General features: G+C 42.5%; 2 protein-coding genes across 5 annotated transcripts in view; both read left to right on the top strand.

Moving 5' to 3' along the window:
* The window catches only part of etf1a (eukaryotic translation termination factor 1a), a 99,612-nt gene extending 96,401 nt beyond the window's left edge, over window positions 1-3,211 (top strand). The window contains exon 11 of the mRNA XM_060910449.1: window positions 1,749-3,211. Coding sequence (XP_060766432.1) covers window positions 1,749-1,831 — 83 coding nt within the window. The 3' untranslated portion in view covers window positions 1,832-3,211. The remainder of the gene's footprint in view (window positions 1-1,748) is intronic.
* Window positions 3,212-12,587: 9,376 nt separating this feature from the next.
* fbxw11a (F-box and WD repeat domain containing 11a) overlaps window positions 12,588-24,363 on the top strand; it is a 74,762-nt gene continuing 62,986 nt past the window's right edge. For 2 of the 4 annotated variants that reach the window (XM_060915181.1, XM_060915180.1), the window contains exons 1-2: window positions 12,598-12,675; window positions 21,018-21,122. In XM_060915181.1, the coding sequence (XP_060771164.1) occupies window positions 12,637-12,675; window positions 21,018-21,122 (144 nt within the window). In that variant the 5' untranslated portion in view covers window positions 12,598-12,636. Of the gene's footprint in view, window positions 12,676-13,149; window positions 13,260-13,360; window positions 13,464-21,017; window positions 21,123-24,363 lie in introns of all 4 variants that reach the window. The other 2 variants (XM_060915183.1, XM_060915182.1) reach the window with 2 other exon arrangements.

Below are 24,363 nucleotides of genomic sequence, written 5' to 3'. Positions count from 1 at the left end.
GTCGACTTTTAAATAGGTTCCACCTCCAGCTGAATGTCACCAAATACCGGTTTGAATATTGAAATGTAAATTGGGTAGAAGGCATGTCGTGTCTACTTTTTTGTGCGTTTTGACTTTTCAGCTGGACTCCTTTCAGTTTTAAAATGAAGACATGCTGATTTGTAGCGCTATTTATGGATAGATGTTTGGTTGAATCGCTGGTGCGGACATGATGGCTTGTTCAGAGTTAAATAATTTGACGGGAAAATATTTGCGTTTTAGTTTTGCTTTGGGATTTTTTTTTTCCTTCTCTAAGCTAGCTTTGACTGTCGAGCAATCGTACAGTGCTTCTTCCAGAATATTTCTGATGAATTCTCGAGCTTTAAAGGAAAAGGCAACTTTTGTACAGTGTGTGTAATAGGAGAAAAACGTATACGTAATCAATTCCGTTAATTATTTCCATTATATATCGAACATGAAAAAATATTTTTAACTTTGAAATCATGAATTGACACAGAGGAGCCGAAGTTGGAGGAGGCAGCCATTTTGAGATTGTGGGCAACTATAAACCAATCAGAATCTTTCGTTAATGCGCCTCTCTCTGATCTGTGACGTCACTGGGCCCATGAAAACAGTGTTTACAGACAGATCACTGTGATGACAGTAAGGAGTCCCGGCGGGTGGCTTGTATTCGATTCGTTTATATCCCGACCTTGTCAGCTGTCAGATTTATGTTCATGGACCCGGTAAGCTGGTAAATAATATTTATTTATTTTTTCTTTACCAAATTCTAACAGAAAACGAGAGCGCCCAAAAGGGAAAACCGAGCCGAGCCGCTTCACGCATGCGCAGTAGGCTTGGTAGGACAAATCCAAATAGGAGTCATTCAGAATTCAGCCATGTTTTTGCTCCGTGTTTTTACTCGACCAAAGTTCTACAGTATTATGAGCTTTAAGTTGCATAAATAAAACCATTTGGTGAAACTTTGAAGAAGCGATTGTACTGGTTTTTTACCTTATTACCATGAAGCACTGAAGAGTTCTTTTCAGCGGTGGGCTGCATGACGTCACGCAGTAGATCAATATGGCGGAACGCATCTTCGCTGAGCTCAGCGCAAGCCCATATTATTCAAAGTTAAAAGATACTGTTATGCGGTCTGTTCTTTCTCTATAAATTCCATGATCGATTACTTTATATATTTATCTATCTATGGCGGCACGGTGGTGTAGTGGTTAGCACTGTTGCCTCACAGCAAGAAGGTCCGGGTTCGAGCCCCGTGGCCGGCGAGGGCCTTTCTGTGCGGAGTTTGCATGTTCTCCCCGTGTCCGCGTGGGTTTCCTCCGGGTGCTCCGGTTTCCCCCACAGTCCAAAGACATGCAGGTTAGGTTAACTGGTGACTCTAAATTGACCGTAGGTGTGAATGTGAGTGTGAATGGTTGTCTGTGTCTATGTGTCAGCCCTGCGATGACCTGGCGACTTGTCCAGGGTGTACCCCGCCTTTCGCCCGTAGTCAGCTGGGATAGGCTCCAGCTTGCCTGCGACCCTGTAGAAGGATAAAGCGGCTACAGATAATGAGATGAGATCTATCTATTTGTGATGATTTTGTACAAAAGTTGCCTTGTCCTTTAATAATGGTTAAAACTAACTTTGGGACCGGTGATTTGCTTCCTTGTGGGTTCCGAACTCTTGCTAATCCTGAATAATTGAAAAGCATGACCACTGAATCCAAGTTTTCTCTGTCCCCTCACGGAGTCTGTTTTTTCTCTCAGGTATCTTGCGGTACAGAGTGGATTTCCAGGGGATGGAATACCAGGGAGAAGACGACGAGTTTTTCGATTTGGATGACTACTAGGTAGTCTGAGACTGAAATGAGAAGCGAAATGAAAAAGTATGATATGGAGTTCCAAAAAAAAAAACAAAAAAAAATTTCCGGAAAGAAATGTCTTTCTTTTGCAGCAAGCGAGTGTGTGGACCCTAATTAACCACAAACACACACAAAAAACACACACGGGCAGTTTCAGAAGCCGAAGAGGAATTAACTGTCTGTCAGTCAAATGAAGGACAGCGCCCTTCACGAATAACAAATCTGCTCCTGCCTTAGAGCGCTCTGATTGGATAAGACTTTGCCTCATTTTGTTGATTCTTTCCCTTTTGAAGTCGAGAAGTGACAGCACGCGCCCCTGATGTAACTCTACTCAGTCTGACAAAGAACCATCTCTGGACTCACTTCTCTAATAAAGAAATATATATATATTTTTTTTCTTTATATTCATCTCCCTCCCCTTGTATTGTCCTCCCCGATAATTTTTTTTTTTTTTTAAACTGGCAATTGCTGCTGTTTTATGACAGTGTGGGGATTTTTTTTTTTTTACCTGGATTTCTGTAGCGAAATGATGGGGGGGGGGGGGAGGGGGGCAAAAGTATTAAATTTGAATTGCTTAAAATCCAATATGCATACATGTGACTTGGTTTTTTGTTTTGTTTTTTGTTTTTCCTGGAAAGAGAAGGATTATGGTATTGGTTATCTACATATATAAAATACTTTGTCAATCTTTGTAAGGCTTTTACAGTGATTTTTTTTTTTTTGTTGGTTGGTTGGTTGGTTGGGCTTTTTTTTTTTTTTTTCTCTCTCTGTTAAGATTGTTTGCTTTGCAAGTCAAGTCACATCGAAAGTCAGATTTGCCCTGAAATCACTCAACAAGACGAAGAGCCTGAAAATGGGATTCGAAGACTTTAATGAATAAAAGATCAGGGTTCGTTTTGGTTTCGGATCAGATCGTGTATTACCGTGGAGTTGTACTTGGCCAAAGCGAATCTTGCCAACGACCAATATTACATACAGGACTTTTCTTGTCCATACTTGATCAAACAGAATGCCTCTGAAGCAATTTGTGGTGTTCAGTAGGGTTTTCTGTAACATGTACAGGTCCTCAATCATAAGCAAGGTTTTTTTAAGACATCCTTTGGCAAGGTCAGCCCATCAAAAAGCTGTACTGTACAGTTGTATTGCGCGAGACGCACAATGTCCCGAGCTCTCCACCTATAATCATTGTCCTTCAAGATAGTTTGGTATTTGTCATGATAGTGCGCTATTTCAGTACACACTAAATCAGGATCCTTTTTCTAAGAATCTGTCGTTTTCTTTTCCACACGTTATTTTTCACCGTATTTAGTAACTCATGTCTGACCTTAAGCTGCTCCTGAATGAAAAATGAAGCGCACTACATTTCCATCTAGCTTGTTTTGTCTTTATTTGAAATCAACCCTTGTGTTACAATTGTGTAAATGCTTGAGTGGCAAAGCTTCACAATCTGCTCACAGTCTTGATGAAAAACTGTGCGTTCCTATTCCAATCTGTTCTAACCCATAACATCCAGTGGGTGTGGGTTTTTTATATATAATAAAATTTATTTTTTGGGGGGGCAATTGATAAGGCTTCCTGCTAGGCTGTTCCAAGCTGGCTAGTCATGGAGGCAACATCTGTCTGCCCCTGTTAGTAGAATGGACTGAAACAGGTGTTGGAATTAAATTTGGTTGATCAGACCATCTCCAGGTAATGCAATTTGTGTGCAAAAGGTAACCCTATGGAAATGACCAGAGATTTTTTTTTTCTTTTTTTTTTCTCTCTTAGTATGATTGTTGATATTCTAAGGGAAATATTGTTTGACCTGTACTGAATATATTATAATGTGTGGACAAAGTTTGAGTCTGTACACTTGCCATTTCAGGGTTTAATTTCAAACCGAGGTCATTTGAGTCCAAGTTTAGATCTCCTGAGGGGAAAATGCAGGCTTTCATTAAGTTGGAGGGAAGGTTGGTTAGATTTAGTGCATCATGGTGGTTCGGTGAGTCGCGTTCAGGGGCCCCGGTTCCATTCTGAGTTCGGCTTAATGATTGTGACGAGACACTGGAGACCTCCAGCTTCCTACAAACATGCAGGTATGTGGAGTGACTACTGTAATTGCCCCGATACTCTGAGAAAATTAAGTACGTTGTTGTACCTTTAGGAGTACAAGGGCTTGTCAGTGGGGCAGTACCTTTTAACGTACTTATCTGTACACTTTTCTATACTGATTAGGAACGCCGTTACCTAGAGGTGTAATGATAAGCCCGAGGGGGCACGTTAGTGTAGATTGTACTTTGGGGAACAGAAATGGACCCCTACTGTACACCTGTTTCTGACGGTGGGTGGGTGTTCCTGGGATCATGCGATGACCTGAGATCTCCTCCAAGATGTATTCTGTCTTACATCCCAGTGTTCCTGTCTCTGGATCAAGCTGTTCCTGGAGGTAGATGAATGAAAGTAAGTTATAATTAGAGTGAACCATTAATAAAGCTCAGCTTTGTTGTATGTGGGTTTTTTTTTTTAAATATATTTAACCTCCTAGGGCTTAGCGGTCACATGCGTGGACAGCACTTTTTAGAAATTCAGAACAAGAATCCACATATGTGGACATACTTTTTCTCTAAAAGTACATCTTATCAAAAGATGATGCTTAGTTTTTATTCTAATCAGGTTCTAATAAGCCCAAATAGCAAAGAGAAATAAAAAATGCATGTAAAAAAAAAAAAACAGCTTGGGCCTTGGGAGGATAAATAAAGTTTAGGCTCAGGTGAAAAAAAAAGTTAAATTAGGAAGTTTTTCATATAAATAAATACAAGCATCAGTGTGTAAAGGCTGAATAACTTTGCTTCCATTATATTAAACAGTGTTCTTTATGCTGTGGTGTGATGTGGAGGCCCAGTGACTATAATAAGTACATGCACTATATTGTGGTTTAGCTGCTGGTTGATCAGGAAAAACCCCAGCAACACACTGTGCCAATCAGAAAGCAGCATGATGTTGCAAAATCACGCCCCTTGACTTGGTTTAGCCAATGGGACATTCTTGCAGAGTGACATCAACGCGTTTGGTACGTATGGAAGCCAGACTCAACAATCACCGCTCAGTGATCCAGAAGGAGCAAACAGCCCAGTCCAATAGTGTTCATTCAATCAACTGTACACCAGTTAATCTTCAACGCTTTTATGGGATATTTCTGTCAGCCTTTCCATATTGAAATATTGTGTGTTTGAAAATGTTAAAATAAATGCATTATTGTGAAACACCCACATGTGTAAAAAAAAAAAAAAAAGTGTTGAACAAAAGGTGTATAAAAGCCAGCATGTGTAAATTTATCATGCTCTTAATCCACACTGGTGACTTTTCTGTATGTACAAATTTGTGTGTAATATATATATATATATATATATATATATATATATATACAGGGTGTCTCAAAAAAATGTACTCACACTTTGAATGACGAGAAAACCTTTATTTATGAACATAGAGTGAAATGGAATAGCGTCGAATACAGAAGACAAATGTAATCGAAGAATCATGTTCGCAAATGTTCAAATTGATGACCGTTATTGTCCAGACAACGCTGATAACGCGCACCAAGGGATTCGCAAACGTCACGAAACAGGTCATTAGGAATATTGCGACATTGTCTTTCAATTTCCAATTTCAATGCGTCAATTGTTCTTGGTTTGGTGCGATAAACTTTGTCTTTGAGATATCCCCGCAAAAAGAAGTCCATGCTGTGATTAATTAATTACACCTGCAACACAAAAAAGGCAGCATGTTAGGGACAGTTAAAGTGTGAGTACATTTTTTTTTAGACACCCTGTATATATGTTATTTACCAGTTGGGAGGTCCGTATCGTGAAATACCGTGACCGAGGTCTTGAAAGTACGGTATTTCAACATACGGATCGACCTTAAGCTGGTAAATAATATATATATTTTTTTCTTTCCCAAATTCTAACAGAAAACGAGAGCGCCCGAAAGGGAAAACCGAGCCGAGGCAAGCGGCCATTTTGAATCCTCATTCACGGCTGTAATGCAAATTGATTCCTCCTCGGTATACAAGTGCACTTCCATGGCAGGAAAACAACTACATTTTGCCGCCTATGTAGTCCCCTATTTATACAAAATTGAGTCATTCAGGATTCAGCCATGTTTTTGCTCGGCGTTAGCAACAGTTAGAGGTTTTTAGCTTTCTCCTGAAATGTTTTCTTTTATTTCTTCTTCCTCAGGGTAGTAAAACTCGCTTTCGCTGTGAACACTGTCGTTATCGCTATCCATGCTGTAAAATTAATGCTATTTTGAATCTTCATTCACGGCTGTAATGCAAATGGCTTCCTCCTCGGTATACAAGTGCACTTCCATGGCAGGAAAACAACTACATTTTGCCGCCTATGTAGTCCCCTATTTATACAAATAGGAGTCATTCAGGATTCAGCCATGTTTTTGCTCGACCAAAGTTATACAGTATTATGACTTTTATATTACATAAATAAAGCCATTTGGTGAAACTTTGAAGAAGAGATTGTACTGGTTTAAAGTTTTGACCTAATGTAATATTATGTATTAGGATAACATGGTTCAAAATGGGCCTCATTAACTAATGAAATCAAACTGTTGGCAAGTTAGAGGTTTTTAGCTTTCTCCTGAAATGATTTCTTTTATTTCTTCTTCCTCAGGGTAGTAAAACTCGCTTTCGCTGTGAACACTGTCGTTATCGCTATCCATGCTGTAAAATTAATGCTATTCTCCTGAGAAATGCTGGCAAACATAAGATTTTTGATAATCTTATAAATAAATCTCATAAAAAAAGATAAATGACAAAAATTGCTACTATGTTTGTTGTTGTGAACAAGCGAGTCGCCAGAGGTCTGTAACTGAGGTCCGTATCGTAGGATACAGACCCGCTCGCCAGCCAATCAGAGCGCAGGATTTGGACCGCAAAAAAATATATATATATAAGTAAGGACTGAAATACGACATAAACACATTATGTTCACCAAACACTTCTCCATGTCTGCTCCTGTTTCAGTTCATTATTAAATAGGGCTGTAACTATACAACAATTTGGATTTATGCATCGATTCAAAAGGATATGAATGAAATGAACCTGTGCAACAATCATAAATTTATTATTATTACAGACTCTCATTGTTTATTAATAATAATAATAACGGTGGTGTAGTGGTTAGCACTGTCGCCTCACAGCAAGAAGGTCCGGGTTCGAGCCCCGTGGCCGGCGAGGGCCTTTCTGTGCGGAGTTTGCATGTTCTCCCCGTGTCTGTGTGGGTTTCCTCCGGGTGCTCCGGTTTCCCCCACAGTCCAAAGACATGCAGGTTAGGTTAACGTGTGGCGGCCTTGGGCTGAAGTGCCCTTGAGCAAGGTACCTGACCCCTGACTGCTCCCCGGGTGCTCTGGTGTGGCTGCCCACTGCTCTGGGTGTGTGTGCGTGTGTTCACTGCTTCAGATGGGTTAAATGCAGAGGATGAATTTCACTGTGCTTGAAGTGTGCATGTGACAAATAAAGGTTTAAAATAATAATAATAATAACTGATGAACTGATCCATTTCAAATAATCCTCATCTATGTAATCATTATTGCATCGAATTAACCCCAGGCTCTGAATCAAAGTGTATCCAGTGGTTTAGCCCCATTATTCCCATGTTCATATGGTTTAAAGAAAGAAAGCACAACTTTATTCATCATACACTTGTGAAATTTCTCTTTGCATTTAACCCATTTGAAGCAGTGAACACACACCTGCACACAAACCCAGAGCAGTGGGCAGCCATGCTAACAGTGCCTCACTCAGAACCCAGAACCTTCTTGCTGTGAGGCGACTGTGCTAACCACTTACACCACCGTGCCCCCCCACATGTTCATGTGGTTTAGCCCCATCTTCAAGCGTTTTATCCTCATCTTCAAGTATTTTATCTACATCAAGTGGTTTCGCCTTGTTGTCCCCATGTTCATGTAGTTTATCCTCATCAAGTGGTTTAGCCCCATTATTCCCATGTTTGTGGTTTAGCCCCCATCTTCAAGCATTTTATCCTCATCTTCAAGCAGTTTAGCCCCATTGTCCCCATGTTCATGTAGTTTAGCCCTATCTTCAAGTGTTTTATCCTCATCTTCATGCAGTTTAGCCCCATTACCCCATGTTTATGTGGTTTAGCCCCATCTTCAAGTATTTTATCCACATCAAGTGGTTTTGCCCCATTGCTCCCATGTTCATGTGGTTTATCCTCATCAAGTGTTTTAGCCCCATTATCCCCATGTTCATGTGATTTATCCCCCATCTTCAAGTGGTTTAGCCCCATTATCCCCATGTTCATGTGATTTATCCCCCATCTTCAAGTGTTTTAGCCCCATTATCCCCATGTTCATGTGATTTATCCCCCATCTTCAAGTGGTTTAGCCCCATTATCCCCATGTTCATGTGGTTTAGCCCCCATCTTCGTGTTTTATCCCCATCTTCATGCGGTTTAGCCCCATTATCCCCATCATCCCCATCTTCAAATGTTTTATCCTCATTATCCCCATCTTCATGTATTTTATCCCTATCTTCAAGTGTTTTAGCACCATTATCCCCATCTTCAAGTGTTTTACCCCCATTATCCCCATCTTCAAGTGGTTTAGCCCCATCTTCATGCGGTTTAGCCCACACCTTCAAGTGGTTTATCCCTATCTTCAAGTGTTTTAGCCTCATTATCCCCATCTTCAAGTGTTTTACCCCCATTATCCCCATCTTCATGCGGTTTACCCCCATTATCCCCATCTTCATGCGGTTTAGCCCCATTATCCCCATCTTCAAGTGTTTTACCCCCATTATCCCCATCTTCAAGTGGTTTAGCCCCATCTTCATGCGGTTTAGCCCACACCTTCAAGTGGTTTATCCCTATCTTCAAGTGTTTTAGCCTCATTATCCCCATCTTCAAGTGTTTTACCCCCATTATCCCCATCTTCAAGTGTTTTACCCCCATTATCCCCATCTTCAAGTGGTTTAGCCCCATCTTCATGCGGTTTAGCCCACACCTTCAAGTGGTTTATCCCCATCTTCAAGTGTTTTAGCCCCATTATCCCCATCTTCAAGTGTTTTAGCCCCATCATCCCCATCTTCAAGTGTTTTAGCCCAGTTATCCCCATCTTCAAGTGTTTTACCCCCATCTTCATGCGGTTTAGCCCCATCATCCCCATCTTCAAGTGTTTTAGCCCCATTATCCCCATCTTCAAGTGTTTTATCCCCATCTTCATGCGGTTTAGCCCCATTATCCCCGTCTTCAAGTGTTTTAGCCCCATCATCCCCATCTTCAAGTGTTTTAGCCCCATTATCCCCATCTTCAAGTGTTTTATCCCCATCTTCATGCGGTTTAGCCCCATCATCCCCATCTTCAAGTGTTTTAGCCCCATTATCCCCGTCTTCAAGTGTTTTAGCCCCATCATCCCCATCTTCAAGTGTTTTAACCCCATTATCCCCATCTTCAAGTGTTTTTATCCCCATCTTCATGCGGTTTAGCCCCATTATCCCCATCTTCAAGTGGTTTATCCCCATCTTCATGTGGTTTAGCCCCATCATCCCCATCTTCATGCAGTTTAGCCCCATTATCCCCATCTTCATGTGGTTTAGCCCCATCATCCCCATCTTCATGCAGTTTAGCCCCATTATCCCCATCTTCATGTGGTTTAGCCCCATTATCCCCATCTTCATGCAGTTTAGCCCCATTATCCCCATCTTCATGCAGTTTAGCCCCATTATCCCCATCTTCAAGTGGTTTTAGCCCCATTATCCCCCTCTTCAAGTGGTTTAGCCCCATCTTCATGCGGTTTAGCCCCATTATCCCCATCTTCATGCGGTTTAGCCCCATTATCCCCATCTTCATGCGGTTTAGCCCCATCTTCAAGTGTTTTAGCCCCATTATCCCCATCTTCAAGTGTTTTAGCCCCATTATCCCCATCTTCAAGTGTTTTAGCCCCATTATCCCCATCTTCAAGTGTTTTAGCCCCATTATCCCCATCTTCAAGTGTTTTAGCCCCATCATCCCCATCTTCAAGTGTTTTAGCCCAGTTATCCCCATCTTCAAGTGTTTTACCCCCATCTTCATGCGGTTTAGCCCCATCATCCCCATCTTCAAGTGTTTTAGCCCCATTATCCCCATCTTCAAGTGTTTTATCCCCATCTTCATGCGGTTTAGCCCCATCATCCCCATCTTCAAGTGTTTTAGCCCCATTATCCCCATCTTCAAGTGTTTTAGCCCCATCATCCCCATCTTCAAGTGTTTTAACCCCATTATCCCCATCTTCAAGTGTTTTTATCCCCATCTTCATGCGGTTTAGCCCCATCATTCCCATCTTCAAGTGTTTTAGCCCAATTATCCCCATCTTCAAGTGTTTTTATCCCCATCTTCATGCGGTTTAGCCCCATCTTCATGCAGTTTAGCCCCATTATTCCCATCTTCATGCAATTTAGCCCCATTATCCCCATCTTCAAGTGTTTTAGCCCAATTATCCCCATCTTCAAGTGTTTTATCTCCATCTTCATGCGGTTTAGCCCCATCATCCCCATCTTCAAGTGTTTTAGCCCCATTATCCCCATCTTCAAGTGTTTTAGCCCAATTATCCCCATCTTCAAGTGTTTTTATCCCCATCTTCATGCGGTTTATCCCCATCATCCCCATCTTCAAGTGGTTTTAGCCCCATTATCCCCCTCTTCAAGTGGTTTAGCCCCATCTTCATGCAGTTTAGCCCCATTATTCCCATCTTCATGCAATTTAGCCTCATTATCCCCATCTTCAAGTGTTTTATCCCCATCTTCATGCAGTTTAGCCCCATCATCAAGTGTTTTATCCCCATTATCCCCATCTTCAAGTGTTTTAGCCCAATTATCCCCATCTTCAAGTGTTTTATCTCCATCTTCATGCGGTTTAGCCCCATGATCCCCATCTTCAAGTGTTTTAGCCCCATTATCCCCATCTTCAAGTGTTTTAGCCCCATTATCCCCATCTTCAAGTGTTTTAGCCCCATCATCCCCATCTTCAAGTGTTTTAGCCCAGTTATCCCCATCTTCAAGTGTTTTAGCCCCATCATCCCCATCTTCAAGTGTTTTAGCCCCATCATCCCCATCTTCAAGTGTTTTAGCCCAGTTATCCCCATCTTCAAGTGTTTTAGCCCCATTATCCCCATCTTCAAGTGTTTTAGCCCCATCATCCCCATCTTCAAGTGTTTTAACCCCATTATCCCCATCTTCATGCGGTTTAGCCCCATCATTCCCATCTTCAAGTGTTTTAGCCCAATTATCCCCATCTTCAAGTGTTTTTATCCCCATCTTCATGCGGTTTAGCCCCATCATTCCCATCTTCAAGTGTTGTAACCCCATTATCCCCATCTTCAAGTGTTTTTATCCCCATCTTCATGCGGTTTAGCCCCATTATCCCCATCTTCATGCGGTTTAGCCCCATTATCCCCATCTTCAAGTGGTTTTAGCCCCATTATTCCCCTCTTCAAGTGGTTTAGCCCCATCTTCATGCAGTTTAGCCCCCTTATTCCCATCTTCATGCAATTTAGCCCCATTATCCCCATCTTCAAGTGTTTTAGCCCAATTATCCCCATCTTCAAGTGTTTTATCCCCATCTTCATGCGGTTTAGCCCCATCATCCCCATCTTCAAGTGTTTTATCCCCATTATCCCCATCTTCAAGTGTTTTAGCCCAATTATCCCCATCTTCAAGTGTTTTATCTCCATCTTCATGCGGTTTAGCCCCATCATCCCCATCTTCATGCGGTTTAGCCCCATCATCCCCATCTTCAAGTGTTTTAGCCCCATTATCCCCATCTTCAAGTGTTTTAGCCCCATTATCCCCATCTTCAAGTGTTTTAGCCCAATTATCCCCATCTTCAAGTGTTTTTATCCCCATCTTCATGCGGTTTAGCCCCATCATCCCCATCTTCAAGTGGTTTTAGCCCCATTATCCCCCTCTTCAAGTGGTTTAGCCCCATCTTCATGCAGTTTAGCCCCATTATTCCCATCTTCATGCAATTTAGCCTCATTATCCCCATCTTCAAGTGTTTTAGCCCAATTATCCCCATCTTCATGCAGTTTAGCCCCATCATCCCCATCTTCAAGTGTTTTATCCCCATTATCCCCATCTTCAAGTGTTTTAGCCCAATTATCCCCATCTTCAAGTGTTTTAGCCCAATTATCCCCATCTTCAAGTGTTTTATCTCCATCTTCATGCGGTTTAGCCCCATCATCCCCATCTTCAAGTGTTTTAGCCCCATTATCCCCATGTTTAAATATGAATAAAGTTGGCCAAACGTGTCTCGGATTGATCATTCTAGATGTAAAGAGAACAGAGCTTTTTACAGTTAAGTTTGAACTTAAATCCAGTCAAAAAGTTTTTCATCTGACTCCTGTAAACCAAAGTTAGCTGAAGAAACTCTGACTCGCTGACTGACTCAAATCAAGAGTTTGCATCTTTAAACCTCTGCAGTTTCACACAACATTCTCAATTTAAATTCTCAGAATGCTCAGACGTTCTCATTGTCGTGCTCTCTCAAGAGCTGAATAAATCCTTCACAGCGCTGGCAGTCTGTCCAAATCCAGCTGAGTTATAACCAAACCGCTTCAGCGCTCTCCGGACTGTCACCAGGTGAAAAGCCGACAGAATGTTGAAGCAGAGCGGCCTCACTGCTGCTGCTGGCGCGTCGTGTTGTTTCTGGCTTCACACGTGACTGCTCTCTGTGACTGGTTTCCATTTTCGCAGAGAGGCGGACAGACAGACAGGCAGGCAGGCAGGCAGGCGGCACAACAACATGGAGCCGGAGATGGAAGACAAAACCCTGGAGCTGATGGTGAGTTAAAGCCGAATCCAGACATGTTCATGAGCTCATGTATAGAATTCAAGACAATCTTAAGGTTTAGGAGTTTGTGTGTGTGGATGGTAAATAAATAAACAAACAAAGCACATCTATTAAAGGGATTAACATTAGCTAGCTAGCTAAAGAGAGACAGAGCTAGAGCTAGTTTTGCTAACTATCGATAGCAGAGTGTAATTCAAGGGCCTGCGGTTGAAATAGGGAGAAAAAAAATGTCCGCCTTTATGCATTTGAAACCAGTTCGAGTTAATAACAAAATGATATATTTAAAGCTAATGCAGGATTAGCAAAACGTCGCAGAAGAACTGCGTAGTTGTTCCTAGAAAGCAGCCGCGTTCAAAATCGCACATTATAGCCCTTTATAGTGTGCCAGAATACGCGCTCGCGCTATAGCCGTAGCCATGGAGATTATTGGTGGTGCGCAAATCTCACACTACTGCCTATTTACAGTTGCATGCGGTTTGGGACGGAGCCCAGATCAGTGTTCTGGGAGCGTCCAGTCATTGATTGCAGTGGTGTTACTGCGCCATTCAGTCCTGGACTGGAGACCAGTTAACCAGGTTAGATGTTTAACCAAATCCACTAGCTGGTAACTGGAACTGTTTCCTCGTAGTAGGTTTGACATACAGTCCTTAACTCTGGGTTTTGTTTCATTCTGCAGTGCATGAGGAAGTGAACTCTTAGTAGGTGAATATCATCAAAGGCTATATATTAAAGTGCAGAGAAATGACGTCATGACCTTTTACTTTGTCAGTAACAGTCTGGTGAGTTTTGTATCCTGATTGCTCACAGGCTTCTTGTCATATTTACTGTTGTGATAATTCTGCTATCCTTTTGTAAAGGACTAACCGTACTACACTGCAGTGTGTGTGTGTGTGTGGTGGTTATACACCAGGGCTGGGTGATATGAGGGGGAAAAAAAAAACACTGGCGTCCCACAAAGTTCTCTTTTAAGCCCTCTGTTATTCTCTTTTTATATCCTCAACGATGTAATGAATGAACACCGTTTACAGAATATGGGTGAGTCACGGAATACAGATTCATGGAAAATATAATATAATACAAAGGACATGTATGTTATTTACCAGCCGGGAGGTCTGTATCGTGAAATACCGTGACCGAGGTCTTCAGTATACAAGGCCGAGGTCACGGTATTTCACCTTATGGACCGACCTTAAGCTAGTAAATAATCTCATCTCATCTCATTCTCTCTAGCCGCTTTATCCTTCTACAGGGTCGCAGGCAAGCTGGAGCCTATCCCAGCTGACTACGGGCGAAAGGCGGGGTACACCCTGGACAAGTCGCTAGTAAATAATATATACATTTTTTTCTTTACCAAATTCTAAGGGAAAACTGAGCCGAGACGCTTTTTTGAATCCTCATTCACGGCTGTAATGCAAATGGCTTCCTCCTCGGTATACAAGTGCACTTCCGTGGCAGGAAAAAAACTACATTTTGCCACCTATGTCGTCCCCTATTTATACAAATAGGAGTCATTCAGGATTCAGCCATGTTTTTGCTCGGCGTGAGCAACAGTTACAGGTTTTAGCTTTCTCCTGAAATGTTTTCTTTTATTTCTTCTTCCTCAGGGTAGTAAAACTCGCTTTCGCTGTGAACACTGTCGTTATCACTATCCATGCTGTAAAATTAATGCTATTCTCCTGAGAAATGCTGGCAAAAATTTATAAGATTTTTGATAATCTTTGAAATAAATCTTATAAAAAAAAGATACATGTTGACAGAAAAATGCTACTATGTTTGTTGTTGTTGTGAATGAGCGAGTCACCAGAGGTCCGTAACTGAGGTCCGTATCGTAGGATATGGACCCGCTCGCCAGCCAATCAGAACACAGGATTTAAACCACGGAAAAAAAAAGTTATTTACTAGCTGGGAGGTCCGTATGGTGAAATACTGTGACCAAGGTCTTTTAAGTACTGAAAGTCAGTATTTAAGGCTGAGGTCACGGTATTTCACCATACGGACCGACCTTAAGCTGGTAAGTAATATATACATTTTTTTCTTTACCAAATTCTAACAGAAAACGAGAGCGCCCGAAAGGGAAAACCGAACTGAGCCGCCATTTTGAATCCTCATTCACGGCTGTAATGCAAATGGCTTCCTCCTTGGTATACAAGTGCACTTCCATGGCAGGAAAAAAACTACATTTTGCTGCCTATGTAGTCCCCTATTTATACAAATAGGAGTCATTCAGGATTCAGCCATGTTTTTGCTCGGCGTTAGCAACAGTTACAGGTTTTTAGCTTTCTCCTGAAATGTTTTCTTTTATTTCTTCTTCCTCAGGGGAGTAAAACTCGCTTTCGCTGTGAACACTGTCGTTATCGCTATCCATGCTGTAAAATTAATGCTATTCTCCTGAGAAATGCGAAAATAAACGTTGACAAAAATTGCTACTATGTTCGTTGTTGTTGTGAACGAGCGAGTCGCCAGAGGTCCGTAACTGGGGTCCGTATCGTAGGATACGGACCCGCTCGCCAGCCAATCAGAGCGCAGGATTTGATGGGAACCGGACCGCGAAAAAAATAATCATCTTTTATTCAAAGATGTGTGATATTTTCTGTGAAGTATCAGTAGTAAATTAAAATGCATGTTAGATATTTTAATTATGAACTTCGGCAGTCCGAACATTTATCAGTGATGCATTATCCGTATGAAATCCGTAATATAGTGAAACATCTGTGACCAATCCGCGATGCATCCGTATTAAAATCCGTGACCACGCCGTATTTTGTATCCTTTTTTTTTTTTAAATTATAATTTATGTATGACCATCTCTGCTACCCAATCCGTACTTTCTACATCAGTCTTTGGGTGAAACACACAAACTTCACCCCTTTTTGGCAAAAATGGCATTTCAGAGTTGTGTTCTCCGTATGCTATTAGGTGTTCCGCATCTCTTATCGAAAGACTCATCTGCTGATTAGTGAGTATTGGTTTGAATTTATCTGGCGCGTCTGTCTCCATCATGTAGCTACTATCGGCAGATAACGTCACCATGGAGACGATCTTTGTGACATCCGTGTCATTGTTCCATAGACTTGTAGCAACGTCCGTAAAGTTAACCGTCCTTGACGCATCATCCATAACCAATCTGTAATATGCTGAAACGTCCGTGACCAGTATGTAAATGACTAGCAGCCGTGATGCATCTGTATTAAAATCCATAACCACAGCGTATTTTGTATCCTTTATTTAAATTATATTTCCATAATCCATAGTCTGTGACCTATCCGTATTTTGTCAACCACCACGGATGAACGTAATCGCGATGTGCAGCTCCATCGCTAAGGCCAGTGTAATGCAAAATCAGATGATGCTATGCAATTTGATATGGTACAGATAGTTTGAATTTGGTTCTTCTTAAGACGACAGCAAATCATAAATTAAATTAAAAAAAAAATCAAATTTTACCGATGCATAGACGTTAGAAATGATGTGTCTCGAGTGCATCTCAAATGGTATCCGGATTTATTTATTTTTTTTAAACAGTGACGATCACATTCTGAACTTTTTTGCCGATGCACCGATACAAATTGGTGAATCTGACCATCCCTAGAACATAATGTTGGCTTTTACATCTCCACTGATGAAGTAGGGTTTTCCCCGAAGCGTGGATACGTGGCGCTCCGCGACGTCAGCGCCACGCTGTCACTTGCACACCAAAAAACAAAACAAAAAAAACATAAATTGAACAATGCGGAGTACTTTCCGCACCTAAATATCTCCTATTCCCCTCTGAAAATGAGTAACTATAGAAATAGGAAGATATTGTAATATATAGGTCTAGATTATCCTGGAACTCCACCTAGAAGTGAAAGTAAACCGTTTCGCTGCGTGCACTGACTGCCATTCGCAACCGTACATAATAAAACCACGGAATAGGCGCTGGTTGCTAGATGGCGCTGTTGCATGATTTGACCTTGATTCTGTTCCTGGCATCCTGGAATTGGAAAATGAAGAGGCAGCGTGCGGCGAAGTGTTTTAATTTCAGGTCTAATTTTGCCCCTTGCATGTCTGACAAGGTAAAAAAAACAGCTAATTTAATAATGTTGAATTGTGCCTAAATCAGCACTAGATGCCACCAGGATGTACCATATGAGGTCTAATTTTAAAATTTTCCAGAAGAGCATGACCCCGGGCCCTGCTAGCAGCCTTCGGGCCCTTCCGGGCCAGGCCAGTCCTTTCAGACTGGGCTCTGCGTCAGTAGCACCGTTCTGATATTTTTATTTTTTTTCTGCTGAAGCCCAACTACATTTATCATCTCTGGCAGATTGAGCAGCAACAGCAGCGCAAAATAAGACAGCGTTAAACATGATGTTAATTTGTTAACCCTGAGGATCCCTCGCGGAGCAGGTGACGGGAGACGTTTATCCGACGTTGCCCTGGGGCCATTATTAAAAAATGTTCTGTTTCCGGTCCACCGGCCGGGTGAGTGCCGTTTGTGCGGTTGAAAATTTTTTTTTTTTAACGCCGGTTTTTCGACATTTTTTTTTTCGGGTTCGTAAATCTAAAATCGAACTTGACATTTACACATTCCCAGGGCTTTCCACTAAGGCTCATACTAGCCAGCCATGACAAATAAGTAGCCAGCCGGGGGGGCGGGGTAAACACAAAATAAACTGCTGTGCATGCAGTTCCCAGGATTAAATGTATTTTCCACAGACCATTTATTTATTCACTTTACTCAAATACAAAGTAAAATGGCAGTAAATCTTCTTTCTTTTCTTGCGTATTGCATCATGAGGCGTTCCTGGCTTGTAAATCTCTTATTTTCGGTGCATGACACATTCACGCAGCTGAGCATGCTATGAATTAACAACGACAACGGTCTGCAGTGGGGCGACACAATTACACACTCAGCCAACATTTCTCCATTTGTGTATGAAAATACACTCCAACCACTCAGTTTGGGTTCATTTACAACCAACGGTGTCTTTTGATGCCAGCACGTAATTGAACGAGAGAAGACTGGTTTACCGGAGACAAAATAAGCGTCATCTCTGCTTCTGTTCCCTCCGACACACTACTGCCTCCGCCGAGCGCGCGCGCACTCTGAACTGAATCAGCTCTGCGCATGCGCCGTGCGGCACAAAAAAATGGCAGCCACCATGAAGGAAGCAGATCCGGAGTTTTAAATTTTGCTTAAGTGTGAAATCGCAAAATGGTATTCTAGCGAACAACAAAATAATAAAGATTCAGAAAAACAAATCATTCAGTGATCATTTTAATAGTGTAATTTCATCCGAACTCGGCCTAACGCTCGATTTAGAACTACAAAAAGTCCGTGTGTCGGACATTTTAAGTACCTTTGTAAAAGTTTTGCAAATGTTGCAGTCAGCATTTAAAATGCTAACTTAAAGTTTTTGTACAAGTTTCAGTTGATTAAACTGTCATTTTATTAAATGTGTCTGCTTTTGTAATAAAGTACTGAAAGAAAAAGCAAACACAGCATTGCGATTTCTTAAGGCCTCTGCATGCTCTTGCGACAAGGCTTTCGCAGATAGCTTTTCGCAGACAGTTGTAATTTATCGTTGAGCGGGGAGTAATAGGCGTGCGCGATGTTATTCACCGCCACAACGCAAGGGGGCGCGAAGTCGTGAAATCGCTAGGAGTAGTTGGTGGGTGTGGTTAGTGGAGTGTTTATCCTCCGGTTACTTATAATGACTAGAACTGGAGTTGTATAGATGTACGTACTTCCTCACTTCCTCAATCAACCGCTCTTCATGCTGCTCCATCTTCGCTCGTGTTTTTAAAAATGACGGTCATGAAAACAAACCAAACCGGGAAAGTAGGGAAGCGGAAGTGCGTGTACAGCGGATGTAGAGTGGACCAATCAGAGCCCTCTTGTCTGCGGCGCTGTCTGCGAGGCGTCTGCGGTGGTCACAATTTTTGGGAGGTGCGCACAGAGCGTCTGCGAAGGTGGGGGGGCTACGCAGACACTGTCTGCGAGGACTGGATTGTCAGCATAAATTGGCCTTTATCCATATATATATATATATATATATCCCTCCCGACTGAAAATTTTTTTGCTCACCCGGTGGACAGGAAACGGATTTTTTTTAAGGATGGCCTGGTTTCAAGTCCAGCTTGAAAACGTCGTTCTTTTAACCTGCTCTATTTGTCCTAAATATCGTCTCTTCTTAGTAATAAAATCTACTTCTCGTTATTTGTATTCGTCGAGGTTGTGTGGTGTTGAACTAAGTAAGGAATAAAACTCTTCGGAGCGTTCTATTAGAGGAAAATAATCAACGAGAAAGCGATGTGATGGAGCTTGATGTTAAGTCGTTCAAGTTACTGCCCCAGTGTTATTTACTTTCCAGTTTTTTTTTTTTTTTTTTTACTGTTTTATTTGCCAAAATCTCCCACTTTTATTTGACAGATTGCTATTTATCCGTTTATAGTTACTTATCATGTTGATCTTGTCATGTTCCCCAGCCCTTGGGAGTACCCTGATGATTTTTTTTTCTCCCCTCTTACCCCTTTTCCACCAAAGCAGTTCCAGGGCTGGATCGGGGCTGGTACTGGTTCACAACTCATTCAACTTGCGAGCCAGCTGAGAACCGGTTTGCTTTTCCATATCTCGCGGTGCTAAGGGAAGACACGTCATTACGTCGCTGTATATGTCAGTTACGTCACTACATTTGCATAAACCTTGGCGCGAATATCGAAGCAAAAACAACACGGAAGCAGCAGCAGCAACAATAATAATAATAATGGATGACTTCATGTTTGTACAGCTGCTGCTTCTCGTCGCTTAAAAATGGCGATCTTTCACGGTCTTGTTGTTGGTCTTAACAACTCCGCCCCACCACTGACGTAAGCGGTTCTTTCCTCTGGCCCAGCAGAGAGTTAGTCTGGTTAACACCAGACCATATCACAAGTGAGATATGGTCTGGAATCCGCCTACTGAATTTCTCGTAGGGGAGGTGTGGTTTACGATTGTCAACGGCCGTTTATTGGACGTTGCGAATGTCTATCGTTTGGCGTATACGTAGCCCATGGCCAATCATGGCAGTTGTACCCGGTGACGTAGTTAGAGCGACAAAGAGGCAAAGAAAGACTGTAACGCCAAACGCTGTTCTTTTTTTAAAACAAACTTTCGCTCTAAACTATTCAGAACAGTGTGTAAAGCTTGATCGAAAGTTTGGTTCGTATCGCTCGCCGCCATGTTAAATGTGATCCGTAAACAGTCCCAAATAAACTACAAGCTTCCGTTTGTCGAGTAGTACGCGTCACCGTCTTTCCACCCCTCCCCACTCTCTGATTGGCTCCCTAACTCAGGCGAGCCTTTAGACCATAGTTTCCATGCTGTCTTTTCAGATCGGAACGATTAAGTGCAAAGCAGCATGGGATTTCCCAGGCTAGCAGAGAGTTGGTGCTAGCCTGGAACCGGTTTTTCTGGCCCCAGAGCCAGTTCTTTGTCAGTGGAAACAGAAAACCCGGTTCCAAACTAAGCACTGGCCCCGAACCAGCCCTGGAACTGCTTTGGTGGAAAAGGGGCATCTGTATCTTTAGGATAAAGTTTGTACACCCCCCCCCCCCCCCCTTTTTTTTTTTTTTTTGGGGCATGGGCATCAGGTGAACATGGCATTATTCTTGTGGTCACGTTGTGCCTCATTGTGTCAGAGACTGTCAGCACCAAACTCTTCCATTCGTCACACTCCTGTGGTTCTAAAACGAGAACCACATTGAGAACCTGTTTTACTTCCTGGTTCTTCATCCTCCATTGGTTTCGTGTTCATCTGTGATCCAGAGCTTAGTGTGACTCCAGCTGATTGTTCAGTCGGACTTTGGGTGTGGTCATACGTTTGTTTGTGTGTGTGTGTACACTCTGAATGTTCACATAAACACTAATTAAGCCCACTCTCTTTGACGATGAAAAGAAGGAGTAAAGCCAAGCCCCCTCTCGAAGCCACGCCCACTTCATAATACAAGCCTGATGCTTAAATGTTGTGTGTCTAACACTGTCTGCAATTAGGTGGGTGTGTCTGTGTGTATTTGCTCACTGTATGTTGCTCTAACACTGTTTTTTTTTTTCCTTCTCCCTCACTTACCCCCACTCTCTCATTTCCTCCTCTTCTCACTTTGCCTTTCTTTCTTTCCTTCTATTCTTTCTCTTTCTCACTCTTGCCTGACATTTCTCAATAACATCATCCGAATTGCACTCATATATTCTTTCTCTCGCTCTCTTTCTCTCTGTTTCCCCTTCACTATTAACTACCCCTTTTTGCTTTTCCCTTTAACACTTCTTTCATGGCTCATTTCCTCTCTTTCTCTCTCTTTCTCTCTCTCTGACGCAGTGCTCTTTGCCTCGCTCTCTCTGGCTGGGTTGTTCCTCGGTGGCAGAGAGCCTGTGTGCTCTCAGGTGCCTGCAGAGCCTCCCCACCTCCCGGGCCCACAACCAGGTTCTACTCTTCTCTTCAATACTCCCTCTATTTTTCCACTTCCTCCTCCTCTTTTCCATCTCCTCTTTTCTCCTCTCCGTGTGGTTCCACCCCACCATCCACCCATCGTCTGTGTGTCTGTCACCTTTACTCGCTCACTTCGCAAAAATCTCTTTGAGTAACACGGATTTCAACAGAGTCGAGCTTTAGTTTCCTGGATTTTGTGCACGAGCCTGTTGGAGATGATGGCGGTGACGCAGGCCGGGTCAAGTCAGTGTTACTCGAACTCTCCTTCTCGTATTCCAGTTCTTTACGTCATGCGTTGCTGTCTGTGAGAGCAGCGATAAATAGATAAAGTGCACGGCAAAAACTTTGATTACTGTGAAGTGAGAGCTCGTCCGAGTCTGCGCTTCTTTTATTACAGTTCCACGCAGCGTAGCGGCTCGTCACGTCGGGGTCATGACAAACCCGGACATCCGGGACAAGCAGGTTTCATGTTCAGGCGAGTCATTTTTCATAGCGGCCTGGTGAAACAAGCGGAGAAAGAAAATAAACCCAGCTCTTCAGATACTAATGTTAAAGGTTTTCGTTTCGTGTTTAACTGTACTGCGACGAACCGTCTAACTCTAACATGCACTTTTCCACCACCTGCTGCACCACACACATGGGCTGATATCTGATCTTCGCAAAAACAGGACACTCAAGCGTGTGGAAAGTTAATACGAACAAAACGGAGCAAAATAACACGTATGAACGATCACCTCAGACCTATTGAGAGAAAATGAAGACGATCAGCTGAATAGGTTTACTTGCCATGGAACAAGCGAATTCCGCAACTCGGAGCCAAAACGTTCAACACTGACTGACTTTTTGTCAAGGGCGCAAACACAACGTGACGCATCGAGCACTTAATCTGGATTGGATAAGAACAATGCTTGCATGGTCATCCCCGCTCTGGGGATTCATACTCGTACGTTTCCCTGAGGTCTCATTTATGCTCCCTTTATGTCCGTAAATTAAATGTTGTAGCCATCACAGCCCACGTATATACTTCATATGCCCTTTACATTGGTGAGGATGTTAAGCAATACATCTACAAGACGCAGAGATGCCAACGTGCACGATTTGGGTGTCGAAGCGACGGATTTGAAGCACAATGATGGTGCTACGTGTAGACCAGTTTTTCCGTGTATCGATTAAGGCTGGGCGATATGGAGAAAAAAAAATATCTCGATATATTTTTGCTATATCTCGATATACGATATACTGTATATCTCGATATCTATGCAGGAAAAACAGACACACCAAATTCAGCAAGGTGTTTTTTTTTTTTTTTATTGAAGTGCAAACAGGTAGACAGCCAAGTGCCTAGAGGTAGACAGGTACTAGTAACAAAGTGCTTGTGCACCATTTTTAACATGAATTATCAAACCAAGGAAGTAGTATATTGCCTTATTTTAATTACAAACATAAAACCTGAGGGTAGGCAGTTCTTATAAAGTGCGTCTTAAACATTTAAGATAACAAAAAAAACCCCTCATTTCATAAATAATAATTTGACTTATAGAAATAATACATATTGCCTTCCTTTTCCTTAAAAACAAAACTCAAACTCATCTCACCGCGTTAACTCTCAGCCTGGCACACTCCTCGTACAAAAGTTTGTGGCGTACCTGTAAATGGTTGAACAGGTTCGTGGTGCTCGACGCTTTGGTTGCCACCAATTTCTTGCATTCCCGGCAGTAGACCTCTTTCTGTTGTTCGTCCGATGGTTTAAAACCAAAATATCTCCATATAATGGAGCCATTTGTCCTTTTTTTTTGGTACGAGTTCTGCCGTCTCCGGGCTTTCCGTGGGTGCCGCCATGTTGAATGAGTTAACACGCCGCCTACACGCGAGGGGAGGGGGTACAAATGCAAGAAGGAGGCGGGGCGGGCAGCACCATAGCACAGTGAAGGAAATTAAGCACAGTGGCGAAATCATATTAATTTAGAGCATTATCTCGATATATACGACATGCCAAAATCTTTTTCGTGTTCATAAAACATATCGATATATCGCAAATCTCGATATATCGCCCACCCCTAGTATCGATCAAATCGATATATTTTCGGCATTCGGACTGTTCACATGTCTTTGTTAACACTGATTCGGATAATTTCAAGAATTTCCATGTCCTTACATTAGCTGCGCTATGATTGGCCGATAGGCAACCCGATTGATGCTCCCGGCCAGTCGCAGCACGTGTTAAATGTAGCGCTCAGAAATGCGCAGTAGTGATGCGTAGTCGTCTTCCTGGAAGCAAACTGTCTTGGTTGGTCACGTTCCAGAACTGAAACTTTTGGATTTCTCTTACAAACTAGTGTCAGGTGTGACCATGGATTGTGAATGATGGAGTCTGTGCTGAAAACAGGAGGCGATGCGAACAGCGACTTCTAGCCGGATACGCAGCTGAGTGGCCGTGCGTTGTACAGTCGAAACTGGACAGCGATCACGCCGACTGTACTCTGTGTAGGTGCGATTTCAGCGTGTGACACAGGGGGGAAGGAAGAGCGAAGTGTACCGCCACACGAAAACTACCAAACACAATCCCAATAAAATGTTAAGTCCAGACTGGTGCACAGTTCAGGAAGTAAATACCGTGTTTAATTTTGTCGTTATTGAAAGACCTGTGCATAAATCTTTTCTTTTACGCTGGCTTTTGTGATCATGATGAAACTGCTGAAACGCTATTACAGTACAAGCTCAGTTATATGAACGTCCTCTTAACCAGCCAAACTTTTTCCCCAGAGAGTTTGGATAATTGAGCTTATACTGTACAGCATTTATTTTTCCTCAAAATGGGGCTCAAAATGGCCTAGATTGCATCTCTGAGCGTCCCTGAAATTTGGTTTCTGGGGCCTCGGTGGCCCCAGACCCCCGGCCTAATAGGATGCCTTGCTTTGCTCAGCTTCACTCAGAGATGCTACTTTTTTTTCCCCTTCCCCCCCGTCCATGTTGGCGTCTCTGTCGAGGGCAGCTTAGAGTCAAGTTTCTGCAGAGGTGGACAAAGTACCCAGCTTCATTACTGAAATCAAAGTACAGATCCCGCTGGTCAAATGTTACTCCGATGCAAGTGAAAGTTGTCGTCAAATTTTTACTTAAAGTACTGAAGTACTAACTTTTAAAAATACTTAAGTATTAAAAGCAGGGCTTTGAACCAGAATTTTTTTCCTATTGGTTCGTTCCGAACAGAAACGGAATTTTAACGTTTCTGGTTTTG

Source organism: Neoarius graeffei, chromosome 2 (genome assembly GCF_027579695.1).
Source record: "Neoarius graeffei isolate fNeoGra1 chromosome 2, fNeoGra1.pri, whole genome shotgun sequence".
NCBI classification, from domain to species: Eukaryota; Metazoa; Chordata; class Actinopteri; order Siluriformes; family Ariidae; genus Neoarius; species Neoarius graeffei.
This window is presented reverse-complemented; position numbering and strand designations above follow the sequence as displayed.